Source organism: Megachile rotundata, chromosome 1 (assembly GCF_050947335.1).
Source record: "Megachile rotundata isolate GNS110a chromosome 1, iyMegRotu1, whole genome shotgun sequence".
Classification (NCBI taxonomy): Eukaryota; Metazoa; Arthropoda; class Insecta; order Hymenoptera; family Megachilidae; genus Megachile; species Megachile rotundata.
In genome coordinates, this window is record NC_134983.1 from 21,636,778 (window position 1) to 21,653,757 (window position 16,980).

Sequence of the window (16,980 nt, forward strand, 5' to 3'; positions counted from 1 at the left end):
ATTTAACATTTTAATTAATATCGTAAAGTTGCTGTTTGCAAACAATAAAATTATGTCCGAGTGCAGAGAGTTAATAATGTATTAGGTTAGAAACTATGAAACGGGCGTTTCTTTGAATTGTTTATTAACTCTAAAAATAAAGATTTTTTCAAAAAGGCATATATGATTTGCCCAATCGTTGGTAAAAACTCGTAGATGCCAATAGAAATTATTTCAATTGAATATAATAAATAATGTAAAAAATTGCTTTTCGTTTTTTATTTTCATTCAACGCCCGTTTCATAGTTTCCAACCTAATACTTCAAACTAAAATGATCACACAATCAAGCAAGAATTATTACATTCGAATTTGTTGCAAATCGAACTCGTCACAGTGCTTATGTTCTTCAAAATTTCTTCCCTCAATCCATTAACTTAAAACCATAAATACGATAATTACATAATTAAATACGATAAATACAGACAAAATTTGTAAAAAATAAAAATCCTACTCTAGGCAATAAAATATACTCCGGAACGAGTTAAGTCGACGACGCGTAGAAAATCAGGAAGAAAAGGGTATGAAAAAGTGTGAGAAAAGAGTGAGTGTAAGAAAAGCGTAGAATTGGTACGGGTAGCGTACGAATAATTTCCTTGAATCGGTTTTCGCGAGGACGGGCGCATGCTCGCGCACACGGTCCATTCACTAACGTAACGCTTTACAACTGTTTCCGCCCCCCACTCCCGGCCGGAAGTCCCGTTTCATTCATGGATCGGTCACAATGGTGGTTTTACGCGGCTATTGAGGACGCCTGCCTCCCGCCACGCCCCTCTTACTTCCCCCCGCCCTCCCCCCACCACTCCCCTCCGCCACAGACCGCGCGCGCCTCACTCTCTCTCCGACCGTCGCACCGGCGTTGTCTCGCTCCCGTACGCTCTGCCATTCATGCTCCTGCTCTTTCTTTCGCTCTCTTTCTCTCTCCTACGCACTCTACGCACGCACGATGCGCACGCAGCTCTCCTTCCCGTCTCATTCTTTCCTTTCTTCTCCTCTCTTTCACTCTTGAGAGAGTATCCTACGGTTTTTCGTAGTTACACACATTTTTATCAGCGGTTTCAGGCTACTCTATCGCCTGTGTTGCTTAACCCCGTGACTCTGGCACGCTCTAACGAAAAACCGACGGTCGTTAGAAACACGGTCGCCGGTCGTGGAACGACGGTATCGATGACGTCGATATGAATATCGATATGTTGATACGGTATACACTGTGTTCTTTACTACCGGACTTTAATATACTTTATAAGGATGTTTTAATGTGGAGTTACGAGCTTTAGCAAGTCGTAATAAAAGTACCAAGTTTGGACCGGTTTTTGATGCCATATATTGCATGTCCTGGTTTTTTACAGATTTAACTTTGCACCCGTTTTGTAAAACTTTTACTCTGCAAAAATTGTATGAATGGTTCATAGCAGCCTTCAATATTTACTTGAATAAATATTTTTAAAAATACTGTATGATTTATCTTGTGATTATATAACTGGATATTTTTACGGTCATATATCCGGATGACGCTGTACGAATTTATAGATTGCCTAATTGCTCCAAAGTGAAGAGAATATTCGTTAATTTGTATAAACGAATATTTCCACGAAAGTCGTGGCGAAGGTTCGAAATCGTCGGTCCACGAATCATCGTGGGAACAGAGCGATTCCGGAGAATCGATTCTACGAAGCAAACGGTAACAACGATTTCCGCTCGCCAGCACACAAAGATACCGAAGCTAGAACAACTTTATGTACTCGGTATAGAAACGTTCGTATGCACGCGTGCACAACCGGAAAAAAGCAGATAGAGCAACAGGAAAGGAGTATATACACTGCGATATACTAGTTGACACGTTGTTTAACATGCAATTCGTGCAAGTACAACGATCGTTTCGGTGTTTCTTCGAATTATAATACCTTCATTGATAACGCGAATCTACATACATGAAATTGAAATTAAAATGCCTCGTGGAAAAAGTAATGCATATTACATCTCGATAGTTATCGTATCCTTTTTATTAATTAAAATTCATTTAAACTAACTAGATGATAATTTATTTAACCATTAGAATCACGGGTGTAGCGTGCCTTTTGTTCGGTGGAAGAATAATTAATTAAATCCGTATGTACCGTGAACTCTCGTTATATTGCCACGGATGAGGCTTCGAGAGATACATGCAATGGAGAGTAAATTTAAGTTTGGTATAGAAAATACGTAGAATAAAAGTATCTCGTACATTGATTTTTAGTGATATTTCGAGATTTCAACATTTTGGTCTACGAGTACTAAAATAAAATTTTGACAATTTTAACGATGCAACTCGAGATAATTCACTAATTTGCAATATAACGCATGGTAATCTAATAGTGGCGATATAACGCGAGATAATGCAATAGTGGCGATATAACGCGAGATAATGCAATAATGGCAATGTAACGCGTGGCAATTCAATAAGTAAGAATCTAACGTGTTGTAATTCAATAAATGGCAATATAACGCGTGGAAATTCAATAAGTGGGAATCTAACGCGTTGTAATTCAATAAATGGCAATATAACGCGTTGTAATTCAATAAATGGCAATATAACGCGTGGAAATTCAATAAGTGGGAATCTAACGCGTTGTAATTCAATAAATGGCAATATAACGCGTTGTAATTCAATAATGGCAATATAACGCGTGGCAATTCAATAAGTGGAAATCTAACGCCTTGCAATCCAATAAATGGCAATATAACGCGTGACAATTCTGTAAGTGGAAATCTAACGCCATACAATCCAATAAATGGCAATATAACGCGTGACAATTCTATAAGTGGAAATCTAACGCCATACAATCCAATAAATGGCAATATAACGCGTGACAATTCTATAAGTGGAAATCTAACGCCATACAATCCAATAAATGGCAATATAACGCGTGAAAATCCAATAATGGCAATATAACGCGTGGCAATTCAATAAGTGAAAATCTAACGCCTTGCAATCCAATAAATGGCAATATAACGCGTGGTAATTCAGTAAGTGGAAACCTAACGCTTTGCAATCCAATAAATGGCAATATAACGCGTGGCAATTCAATAAGTGGAAATCTAACGCCTTGCAATCCAATAGTGGCAATATAACGCGTGGCAATTCAATGAATGGGAATCTAACGCGTTGTAATTCAATAAATGGCAATATAACGCGTGGAAATTCAATGAGTGGGAATCTAACGCGTTGTAATTCAATAAATGGCAATATAACGCGTGGCAATTCAATAAGTGGAAATCTAACGCCTTGCAATCCAATAAATGGCAATATAACGAGTGGAAATCCAATAAATGGAAATCTAACGCGTGGAAATCCAATAAAGGGCAATATAACGCGTGGTAATCTAATAAGTGGCAATATAACACGCGTCAACTCAATAAGTACGCTTCAATTAGTAAGAAGAGAACGATCATTTTCGTTTCCATTAAAGTACACGATCGGTCGATTCGTAAATCGATATCCGAAGCTAACAAAAAAAGGAAAAGCGCTAAAGAGAGAAGAAGAAGAAGCAGAAGGCAAGAAGGTGGAGGAAACGGTGGTGGTGGAGGAGGAAGAATGGAATGGAAGTTCTGCGAAGGCCGGAAGTCGACGTTGGACGCCTGATCGCTGCCGGATGTGCATCTTCCTTTTTCGACCAAAGTCTCGCATACTAATAAGGATCGTTTCCGTCTCGCCTCTGATTTTGATGAAATTGCAAAGCCATGCGAATCGACCACAGCGAACAACGAAGAGTGGGGCAAACAAGAAGAAGAAGAACAAAAAAGAAAGAACGAAAACGTACACTTGATTCTCTAGCGGAATTTCATCAACGACCCAAACCACCTGTCGATCGAATTCCTTCCGAGCAGCTGTCTTTTCAAATTTTCGACTTATAATCGTTTACTCCATCGATATATCTTTAATTCGCAAGCTTAAATTGCAATAATTTTTTTGGGAGATGTACAACAATTTTTACATATTCAAATAGCGAAATTTTTCATTTTTTAATATATGAAAAATATAAAAGAAGAAAGTCCGTCGTTTTTATATATGATATAATAACATATGGTAAATTTATATTTATGTTTCGAGAAATGATCAGATACTTTTTAAACAGAATCGTGTATTTTGGTTTATACGAATTTTTGTGGATTACAAGAAATATTTCATGGACATGTATTCATCGACAAATGTGTTCATTACCAACACATTATTTAAAAAAAAAATGGTTGATGCAGAGAATTTGATTCATTAACTTACCTTGCTGACGATAAAATCTTTTTCGTCGAAGTGACGGCCGTACATTTTCGGCGCCTCTCCTGGTATCGGTTCAATTTTCACGCACACCTCTTGACCCTTTCTCGCCGATTCCACAGCCTTGTGATCGTACTCTATACTCGTCACCATGCCCAACTCTATGAACTGCAAAATCAAAATACGACAATCGTTAGACATCGACTAACACACTAGTGATCAAAATTATAAATTCACTTTATTTTTATCTAATGTTAGATTTATTTTTTGAGTTTGATCTCTATTATTTATTATTAGTCATTAATCATTTCCGCAGCAAATAATAAGAAGGTCTCACTTATTCAAGCTGTGTAAAATTACACTATCGGATCTGAAGGCGTTCACAATGTAAAGAATTTTCGAGGTTCAATAATTTTTTCATTTGATCATTTGCAAATGTAAAAACATCGTAGATTTGTGCTTTTATATTTCCTAAATATCAAGTCAATAAAAAAGGTCAAGCTCTGTTAAAAATAATCAGACTTTCCGGTAAATTCAATGTCGGTCAAAGCGTTAATCGAAACGAGGAAACTTGATCAAGGGATCAATTAAAATTGTAAAAATTTTCCGTGGCATACGGATCGTGTCGCCGAACGTTCTTTTTATTTTCTATCCACGATCGGCGTGTGTCTCGCCGCGTGGGTATAACTCCGCCTATGCATTCCTTTCTGCGAGCGGAAGTCGAGAGAAAACCGAGTACCTGAGCATTGCGCGTCGTCAGGGCCGACTCGGACGTAGGTAACGTTTTTCGACGCGAATGCCGTCGAGAATCGGTGGATCGAGTAGGCAGATACGCGGCTACGTAGGTTGCTGGATCTTGTAGGACGAAGTCTACAGGGTGTTAAAAAAGTAACGTTTACGTAACCTCGACTGATCGAGCACGTTCCTCAATTCTTACATTCTTAAGTTACTTCAATTTTTATTAGTACACTTCAAATATAAATTACTTCAATAATTGTTAGTACACTTCAAATACAAATTACTTCAATAATTGTTAGTACACTTCAAATACAAATTACTTCAATAATTGTTAGAATACTTCAAATACAAATTACTTCAGTAATTGTTAGAACTTTTATGGATATTTCAGTTTTGGTACAAAATTTCATGTGTTTGATGCACTGGAAAAAAGTAACTTCGGCAGGCAACAACAACTTGAAATATTTTTTAACTACGTCTATATTGTGCATGTGACGTTTAAATATGATAAGAGTGACTATAATGGAAAAATAATAATTTCAGAAGCATTCATCAAATTTTTAAAATTAACAGTTAATGCAAAGGGTTAATGTGTACATTCCTTCATATTTTATGGTCTATGTTTCAATTTAATTTTTAATATGAAAGTCACTTATATCTACTCCCATTCATATACAGTGTATCAAGCACCAACTGAGGTATCAGAGCCAATGATCATAGCAATCCTCATAAAATCAATCAATCAATAAACTCAGGTATCAACATTAAGATATAAACTAGTCTATAACATTCCTAAAAGAAATTTCTCAACTACAGTAATTTTGCCACGCATCATCCCTTATTCACCTATTTTCTTGAATTCCAACTGCAAACTAAGTGGTCATCGAAGGAGCACAAATCTGGCTAACACATCAAATTAACTCATTGATAAATCAACCGTCTGCGATGACCAGACTTAGCCAGCGAAGGGGTTAATTATTCGTAGTTGCACAAACTATTCGATTTTTTGTTCGAGAAGATAAGCGGCAATCTGTGCTTGTCTCCGAGCAACGTTGCGTCCGGGTTTGTCGCCCACTTGACGCTCTTGCAGCTGCAGGTGTGTTACGGCAATAACACGATTCTAAACGACGTGCTCGGGCTTTCTTGTTTCTACAGGATGTTCCAAAAACCTCGCAAAAATATTTGACGAAAGAAAGAGTGTTTAAAGGTGTTAGACATTTAGGGTTTGTATAGATGCAAATGGCGAAAGCAGGTGATGTGAGTTTTGTCAGAGTGCTTTCTTGGTTGCAGGGGAAAGTTTAAGAGGTTAAAGGATAAAGAATAGTCAACGAACATGGTAACGTTGGTCTCTTCGTGGCCAATTTTTTGCTGAGGAGACATTCTTGTGCTATAAAGATGACAACACGTCACAGAATAAATAAGATATTCTGATTCGTTAAGTCTTTGTATCAATTTATAATTTACCTTCCAGTAATTTTCCTAATTTTTCCTATAAAGAGGAGACGTGTTTATGAAGAATGGACTCATCTCGGAAAGTTCAGATTATTATTGGAATTACCAGGGTAATTTTGGATGTCGCAATCGGGTTAATTAGTACGGGAAGCGAATATTTTTAAGTCGCCACTTTAGTCGCGTCCTTTTCCGGACGGGAAGAGTGACGTTAATCACCGGATATATCGGGCGACAAACGTCGGTATTAATCAGTGGTGTACCGAGTATCTGGTATCCACGTATCGCTACACGATACACAACGAGTGCGGAGATAACCAGAAGAAAAGAGAGAGAACCGACGCCGCAGAATGGTTCGGAAAGGCTGGAAATAATTCTTAGAAATGTCACAACCTGCGTACAAATCGACGGAAATGGAATTTTCTCGAACGAAAAGGTGTTGCCGATTACCTGCTAATGCTACCAAGTGAAGAAAACAATTTCTGATACAACTTATTTTTCTTATGTAACTTTTCTTATGTAACTAATCCTGTCGATATTTGTTGTATCATATCCGCTAGATAATATCGTTAAGGGATTAGGTCTTTATGTTATCTGTTAGAAGATCGACATCTCGTAGAAATACATGTTGCGACATAGGATTGAAATACTTTATTAAAAAGTTATAAGAAACTCTATGTGAACTCTATTGAACTCTATGTTAATAGAATGTCTTTTTCTTATTTTTATTTATGGACGTCGATAAATGTTGCGAAATAGGGTTCAAGTACTTTGTTCAAAAATTATAACAGACTCTATGTGAACTCTATTGAACTCTATGTTAATAGAATGTCTTTCTCTTATTTTTATTTATGGACGTCGATAAATGTTGCGAAATAGTGTTCAAGTACTTTGTTCAAAAATTATAACAGACTCTATGTGAACTCTATTGAACTCTGTGTTAATAGAAAGTCTTTCTCTTATTTTTATTTATGGATGTCGATAAATGTTGCGAAATAGGGTTCAAGTACTTTGTTCAAAAATTATAACAGACTCTATGTGAACTCTATTGAACTCTATGTTAATAGAAGAAGTTGCAATACATGGTTGAACCTCACAGTTGTGGTACAATGTTGAAACTGCCAGTTGAGATGCAATGTTAATATTGCTAATTGAGCTACACAGTTGAACTTCACAGTTGAAGTGCAATGTTGATATTGCTTGTTGAGATACAAAGTTTTCTTATTTTTATTTATGGAACATGTCGATAAAGTTTGATGGTAAAAAACTGGGAGTTTTTTTATTAAAATCCCTTTTGTATTGAATACGAAATAGAAATAGTTTCTGTCCGACCTTTCTATCAGTTCACATGAAGAAATAGTTTGATATCGAAAGAAGGAAGAAAGGAATAAACGTAAGGTTACATTTGATCGCTATAAAAGGAAGTTCGCGAAAGCAAGTGAAGCAAGCAAGCAGAAGCACGGTGTCGATCGATGGACAATGACCGACCATGTATTTCGAAACCCACGCCAAAAGAGCAATATGCCCACACACGAGTCGGTTCCCTCGGTCCCCTCGAGAACTCGAACGTTTTCTTTCTCGTCTCCCATATTCTTCCTGTGCCTCTGCCTCTCGTTACTTTTATGGTGCTGAGATCCTCCAATTTTCGACACTCCTCTACCACGCACGTATCACCATATACACCTAATTGCGCCTGTACTTCTCGGGAAAGTATACCGGTGTTTCGTCATTCAAATTTATAATTTATCGAGGCTCTTCCATTTTTATACAGGGTGTCACACTTTTTTAGCAAACTTTATCGATGGAATCCAAATACAAAAATAAGATATTTTATTCATATGGGATTTGGACGCTTTATTGATAAGTTATAAGGAAGGTACCACAGCTGGTTTCGTCTTTCAAATTTATAATTTATCGAGGCCCTTCAATTTTTATATAGGGTGTCACACTTTTTTACCAAACTCGACGTATGCAAAATGCAAAAATAACATATTTTATTCATATGGGATTTGGACGCTTTATTAATAACTTATGAGGAAGGTACCACAGCTGGTTCCGTCTTTCAAATTTATAATTTATCGAGGCCCTTCAATTTTTATATAGGGTGTCACACTTTTTTACCAAACTCGACGTATGCAAAATGCAAAAATAAGATATTTTATTCATATGGGATTTGGACGCTTTATTGATAAATTATAAGGAAGGTACTAGCTGGTTTCGTCATTCAAATTTATAATTTATCGAGGCTCTTCCATTTTTATACAGGGTGTCCCAGTTTTTTACTAAATTTTATCGATAGACTCCAAATGCAAAAATAAGATATTTTATTCGTATGGGATTTGGACGCTTTATTGATAAGTTATAAGGAAGGTAGCAGTTGGTTTCATCATTCAAATTTATAACTTATCAAGATACGCAGTACTCTTCAATATTTATGTAGGGTGTCCACATTCTTACCTTCAAACTTTACTGATGTATTCCAAATGCAAAGATGTTTGATTCGCATAGTTTTGAACGCTTTATTGTGAAGTTAGGAAGCCAACACCAGTGTGCTTTCATCTTTCAAATTTATAATTTATCGAGCTCCACAAGGCACTACTCTTCAATATTTATGTAGGGTGTCCACATTCTTACCTTCAAACTTTACTGACGTATTCCAAATGCAAAGTTTGATTCACATAGGGTTTTGAACGCTTTATGGGTAAGTTATGAGGAAGCCAACACCAGTGTGCTTTCGTCATTCAAATTCATAATTTATGGAGCTCCACAAGGCACCACTCTTCAATATTTATGTAGAGTGCCCACATTCTTACTTTCAAACTTTATTGCCATATTCCAAATGCAAAGTTTGATTCACATAAAGTTTTGAACGCTTTATTGAGAAGTTATTAAGCCAACACCAGTGTGCTTTCGTCATTCAAATTCATAATTTATCGATCTCCACAAGGCACTACTCTTCAATATTTATGTAGAGTGCCCACATTCTTACTTTCAAACTTTATTGACATATTCCAAATGCAAAGTTTGATTCACATAAAGTTTTGAACGCTTTATTGAGAAGTTATAAACCAACACCAGTGTGCTTTCAACATTCAAATTCATATTTTTATTATTCAATTCATATTTCAAATTGTATCATCTCTTGCTCCCATAATCTCCAAACTCCCCAGAAGTAAAAACAGTCCACAAGCATACAATTCGTACACAAAGTGCGAAGCGCAGTCAGAAAATACGTAGCAAGAAAATTAAGGGAGTAAGGAGCGCATTGTGTCTCTGTATTTCGGTCTCATTCGTGGTATACGCAGTAGTAGGCGTCTCGCAGCCTGATTCTCTTGTTTACGGTCGGCAAGAAACGTGCCGTGACACGGTCCCCCGCGACACCCAATTTCAAACCGGCCATTCTCAATGAGTCTAACTTTAGTCAACCGGCGTCAAGCCAACCAGCCACATTCTCTTTTACTCTTTCTCACCCTAATAACTCGCAATTGTCACATTCTCTGACTGTCATCGTATCCCTCTTTACACGACAAAACATACTCGAGTCGATTAGTAAGACGACGTTCAATTGCTCCGTATCGAACAATCGATTTCGCGTGCCACTCATAGCTACACTATTAGGTCATTATGAACTCCTCTCCCTAATAATTTTTGTAATTTCAGGTACATTGTGGAAATTTTGAAATTTGGAATCTTAGGAGACTGGAACTTTTCGGACACTTTGAGATTTTTAGACTTTCTCGAATTAATTTTTATATCATTAATTGTAATTCATTTAAACATAGTAAAAAATATAATATTGTACAAGAGCAATAATTACAATATAAGGCTGCTCGTTTATTTATCAAATGTACACCTTCAAAAATGTACCACACACCATATACAAAATTAGCAAATATTTCATAAACAATTACAAGATTCGTATTAGAAAAATTAGTAACTATGTGTTTCAAAACCAGTAAACAGTAAGGTAGATTTTCACGAAAGCAAAGAAAGGAAGAGACGGTGAAAAGCGGAGCAAAGAGGGAGACAGAAATAGGGGTCGGTGTTGGCATTACTCGGAGGCAGACGCGACGCAGCGAGCGAACGCGTGAGACGGGAACCGGAAGTCTATTTTCGTGAGCCGCACCGATTTAGAAAGCTTTATAGTTTGTACGAGCCTGAACGGCTAACAGCCAACCGTCGTTGTGGCTTTGCTTGCTCCGAGTGCACGCGCAAATTCACATTTCTGCGACCTTTTCTCTCTCTCTATGCATGACAAGTATTTTCAAACCTACGTGAAATACCGACTCGCCCAGAGATACTATTCGAAAGTACTTCCTTTGGGACGCTGATTAACTTTCATACTTAACGTTGATTGATTTTATATGAGCTGCTATGATCATTGGCCCTTTAACCCCTTGCCGTGCCATTTATTTAGGTGCGTCAGTCAAGACTAACCATTCAGAACTATAACATTAAAACGAACAAAGAAAATTAAAATTTTCTAAGTATTTTATATTCAGGGATCCTTGACAACGCAAATTATAAACTTCAAGTTGAAGAGTATTCAAAATTTTAGTAAGGTTTATCGCATTTGAGTTGTGAATGCGTCACGAGTCAGACTCGTTAACACTAGATTGCCTAAGGCAGTCATTTTGACTGCTTTTCAATTTCAATTAGAAAAACAATTGTGTATAGAATGACACAGCTTCTTAGAATTTTGTGACTTTTTGTACAACATATAAATGCGTTTATTAATAATTGCAGTTACCTCCCCCCTCCTTCATTTCCGGTATATATACAGTCAGTGTAAAAAGTATTCGTACAGTAATTAATTTCAACAAAAATGTTGTGAAACGTCATTTATTAACAAAATTTAAACAAATAAAAAATACATACATATTCTTAGATGTCTATGTATTTTATGTAAGAATGTGTATGTATTTTTTATTTGTTTAAATTTTGTTAATAAATGACGTTTCACAACATTTTTGTTGAAATTAATTACTGTACGAATACCTTTTACACTGACTGTATATGTGTTATACCTATATTGCCCCAAAGCAGTCAAAATGAATCAAAGTTTCAGTCTTTCTAGCGTTAAAGCACGGCAAGGGGTTAATTAGTAGGCATTCGATGAAGTTTTCGAGTAACAGGTTCGTGTATTCGAGATAGCTAGGATTACGCTACTGGGTCTGGAGGTGTTTGGAGAGAGTGGATTTACGAATGCGAAGCTTAGGTATTTGGGGATTTAGAGAATCTGAGAGCGATTGGAAATATACAAAATGAGATGTGGACCTGGAAGTCGGAACTCGAGGAGAGAATTTTAAGGAATTTGGGAATATGGGAATGTAGGGAAGTTGAGATTTGTGGAAGGTAGAAAAGTTGGGATTTGGTCGTGTGGAATGTGATTAGAAAAGTTAGAGTTGGAGGTAGGGAATTTTGAGACCCGGTGATTGAAAAATCTGCAAATTCAAATAATCTCAGTCCAGCCCAAAATTTGGTTATTTGAGAATAATTTGAGAACCTAGAAAATGGTGAATTCGAGGAATAGAAGAATTTCGAAATGTGTGAAACTCGAAACTGATAAATCGAGTGCATAAATATCCACATCCACTTATCCCTGCGATGACAGCAGCCGATCACCGAAATCCGTCACGATAAGCATTCTTCCGTGGATATTCGTCGACACGGCGATTATCTTTGGTATTCGTCGTTGGCAAAATTAATCGCGAGCCCGGGTAAAATGATCTACTCGACATTGGAAACTCGACATCCGGCCAACTACGTCTCTCTTTTTCTCTTCCCGGCCGCTTCTTTCGCCCTCTTTATCTGTCTTCCTCTTGCTTCTCACTTTCCCAAGCTGTTTCTCCTTTTTTCCTCTCCGTTCTCTACGATAGCAACGTTAACCAGCTGCCTACTTAGAGAAACACGATAGAGAGAGGGAGAGAGAAGGATACACCAACACCAACGCATCGACACCACTTACTCACCAACCACATCCCGTCTTTCGGCCTTCCGGCTTGCCTGTAACTTTCGTGGAAACGCCTCTGGCTTCCTTCCGGTCGTTTATCACTCGGTAGACGCTCTAAACGTAGATACGACCACGAGTGTCCCACGTATGCTCGTTTCACCCTCAACCCTCCTCTGTCTCGTCACCCTTTCCTCTCACTTCCCACCTCGAGGATCTCTTTTTTTATTCTCCCTCTCTTTTTCTTGTACATTCCTCTTCCGACGGGGGCGGCATCTCTTCGTCGTTTACGAGCGTCCTTCTTTACGCTTCGACCTTTTCTCTAATATTAGCCGGTGGGCTTGTTCTTTTTCACGTGCTCAGCCGATTTATCGGATTCCGAGAAAGGATTGCGTTCTACTTCTTTTTTTTTATTATTTTACGTTCGCTGTTTATTTGATCGACTTCTTTTCAGTCTTTCGCCGAGTATTCGATCGAGTTGCCTGATAGTTTTTGGGCTTTTATACGAGGTTCTTTTTGGAGAGTACAAGTTTCTTTTAAATTATTATTTATGGGATATTCATAGTTACTTAGAGCGATTTGCCTTGGGAGTATGTTGTTTTCATCGAGACCTCTCGGTTCGCTTTTGAGTAGAATATTTTTTATATCTTGCTAGCTACTCGATTTTTTTCGAGACTACAATGCAACTTTCTTTTGAATTATTATTTCGGGCCCATTCACAGTCAGATCTAGAGCGTTTTGGGAGTCATGTTTTATTTTAAAGAAAGCATGATTTTGCCAGTCAAATTTAGAGCGTTCTTAAAGACAGTTTAAACTATAACACTATTTAGTTGCACACACAGCACTAAAGTGGATTTACGAAAAAGGAAGTAACTTAATATGTTTATTTTAATATATCAGAATAATTAACCAGCGAATTAAAATTGATAAAATATACCTTTCAAGTAGGTCAGTTTTATACAAGCTCATGAAATTACATCTTCCTCATAATTTCTTCGATTAAAGCATTCTTTGGATGGAAAACCACGCCTGACTGTTGTTACAGCGCGTCTAAAGAATGTAATAAGTTCGTACTCGTTAATTAGTTTTCCTCGCTCGGGCAATCTGCTGGGGCGTGTTAATTTTGCTATTCGAAATGCATTTGTAACTTGAAATGAAGAAATTTTTGAACAGTGATCTTCGTCAGTTAAGTTTTAGCATTAAAAAATACCCGATGTTCATAAATACTTGATATTCATAAATCAAGTTTAATTTAACAAATTTTAAAGAGGTCCTTCAAGTCGTTCTTAAATAATAAATTCATTTAGTCATTTAGAAATTATTGTGTTATTTTAAATATAATAACCTCTTCGTATTCCATGAGTATAACCTTATAAAAATAAAATATGTAACCCTGTATAAAATAAATAATAACCTTGCATAAAATGAATAAACCTTGTATGAAATAAATAACAACCTTATATAAAATAAATTATAACCCTGTATAAAATAAAAAGCAATCTTGTATAAAATAAAAAATAACCTTGTATAAAATAAATAATAACGTTGTATAAAATAAAAAGCAACCTTGTATAAAATAAAAAACAACCTTGTATAAAATAAACAACAACCTTGTATAAAATAAATAAACCTTGTATAAAATAAATAACAACCTTGTATAAAATAAAAAACAACCTTGTATAAAATAAATAACAACCTTGTATAAAATAAACAACAACCTTGTATAAAATAAATAAACCTTGTATAAAATAAATAACAACCTTGTATAAAATAAAAAACAACCTTCTATAAAATAAACAACAACCTTGTATAATATAAATAAACCTTGTATAAAATAAATAACAACCTTATATAAAATAAATAATAACCTTGTATAAAATAAAAAACAACCTTGTATAAAATAAATAAACCTTGTATAAAATAAATAACAACCTTATATAAAATAAAAAGCAACCTGTATAAAATAAATAAACCTTGTATAAAATAAATAACAACCTTATATAAAATAAAAAGCAACCTTGTATAAAATAAAAAACAACCTTGTATAAAATAAATAATAACCATGTATAAAATAAATAAACCTTGTATAAAATAAACAACAACTTTATATAAAATAAATAATAACCTTGTATAAAATAAAAAGCAATCTTGTATAAAATAAATAACAACCTTATATAAAATAAATAATAACCTTGTATAAAATAAAAAGCAACCTTGCATAAAATAAAAAACAACCTTGTATAAAATAAATAATAACCATATATAAAATAAATAATAACCTTGCATAAAATAAATAAACCTTATATAAAATAAATAATAACCTTATATAAAATAAATAAACCTTGTATAAAATATATAACCTTAACGAGAAAATAGCGAATAGACGAAAGGGAAATAGAGCGACCGAAAGCAGAGTTTCCATCGTTAAACGGAATGAGTCACGTTAGAGTACAAAGGGTTAATAAATCGTAGGACAGATATCGGGTAGTAACAGATTGGATGAAACGGCCTGTAGTTAGAAGAGGATCGAGAGGAAGAAGCGAGAGGGGAGAGGAAAGAGGAAGAACGTTACGAGCGGCCTTCCGCCGGAAGGGGACTCACACACCACGGAGTTTCTAGTTCCTGTCACTCGCCACGGGAATATAATTCGTGGCGGTTCGAAAAATCTCCTTCGCGTTTCCTTGATATAATTATCGTCGAACGTCGAACCAACCGAGCCGACCGGAAGTCGCGTTTAAATTCATAACGCCGTTCCGCTAATTATGCTTCGGACGTTGTCGTTATTAACACATTACAGTCCGTTATTGTTTCATTAATCTCTTAACGCACGGTCTTCTTTTTCTTTTATTTATTTCTGCGTTACTGACTGTTATGTTGCTTTACTTTCTTTCTTTTTATTTTAGGAAGGTGACGTTTACTGTGAAGTTTAGTACTATTTGAAATAAATGTTTTTTAATTTTTATGATGAATTTGATGCATTGTGGAATGGGATAGTGGTAGTTAAGGATAGAGAAATAGTAGTCTTCATTCAGAAAAATTTTAGGCTAACAGATTTTAAGGTTATTTGGCGAATGCAAGAATACCTTTGAATGCAAAGGGTTGAGAAATTCTATTACGTGAGTTACTGTATTTTGGTATTTTATTATATTCTTCCACTTTATTCAAGAGTGAACCACTTTATTTTATTTCACTGTTTAATTATTTTACTGTAGCCACCCTGTTCCACAATTCTATCTCACAGTTCTTTGATTCAGTTTACTCTACTACATTATTTTAGTCTTAACAATAAATATATATTTATTACTTCTTGCTTCACTATTCCATTGTACTATTTCGATATTTTAATATTTCGTCGGGTGACTATACTACTATCCCATTTCACAGTTTCATATAAATCAATCTCATGCACTACTTCAATACTTCACTACTTGTTAATACAATCATAGTACTATTCCATGTCATAGTTTCATATAAATTAATCTTTTGTACTATTTCAATATTTTACTACTTGATAATATGACCATACTAGTATTTCATTTCACTGTTTCATGTAAATCAATCTCATGCACTACTTCAATACTTCACTACTTGATAGTATGATCATTTTACTATTGCATTTCATAGTTTCATATAAAATAATCTTCTGTACTATTTCAATACTTTACTACTTAATAATATAATCATGCTACTACTTCATTTCACAGTTTCATATAAAATAATCTTGTACACTACTTCAATACTTCACTACTTGATAGTATGATCATTTTACTATTGCATTTCACAGTTTCGTATAAAATAATCTTCTGTACTATTTCAATACTTTACTACTTAATAATATAATCATGCTACTACTTCATTTCACTGTTTCATATAAAATAATCTTGCACACTACTTCAATACTTCACTACTTGATAGTATGATCATTTTACTATTGCATTTTACAGTTTCATATAAAATAATCTTCTGTACTATTTCAATATCTTACTACATGATAATATAATCATACTACTATTTCATTTTACAGTTTCATATAAAATAATCTTGTATACTACTTCAATACTTCACTACTTGATAGTATGATCATTTTACTATTGCATTTCACAGTTTCATATAAAATAATCTTCCGTACTATTTCAATATCTTACTACATGATAATATAATCATACTACTATTTCATTTTACAGTTTCATATAAATTAATCTTGTACACTACTTCAATACTTCACTACTTGATAGTATAATCATTTTACCATTGCATTTCATAGTTTCATATAAAATAATCTTCTGTACTATTTCAATATTTTACTACATGATATTATAATCATACTACTATTTCATTTTACAGTTTCATTTTACAGTTACATTTATAAATTAATCTTGTGTACTACTTTAGTATTTCACTACTTCATAGTACGATCATACTACAACTTCATTTCACAGTTCCCTACAAATTAATCTAGTAAACTATTTCACTATATAATTACATAATTATGTTGCATACAACGCTGTCAGTACAAAGCACGCGAAAATAATTGTCACGGAAATTGATCAAGGG

The 16,980-nt window shown here is 35.0% G+C and overlaps 1 protein-coding gene and 1 long non-coding RNA gene across 3 annotated transcripts in view; both read right to left on the reverse strand.

The window, feature by feature from the left end:
- The window catches only part of eIF5B (eukaryotic translation initiation factor 5B), a 48,695-nt gene that overhangs the window by 3,416 nt on the left and 28,299 nt on the right, over positions 1–16,980 (reverse strand). For both annotated transcript variants that reach the window (XM_012298965.2, XM_076536982.1), the window contains one exon: positions 4,296–4,457. In XM_012298965.2, the coding sequence (XP_012154355.1) occupies positions 4,296–4,457 (162 nt within the window). The remainder of the gene's footprint in view (positions 1–4,295; positions 4,458–16,980) is intronic.
- On the reverse strand, positions 11,406–13,702 carry LOC143265360 (uncharacterized). Its single transcript, XR_013039833.1, has 3 exons — positions 13,364–13,702; positions 12,449–13,154; positions 11,406–12,372 (listed from the first exon to the last, which is right to left on the reverse strand). It is a non-coding gene; the product is annotated as an uncharacterized LOC143265360 (long non-coding RNA).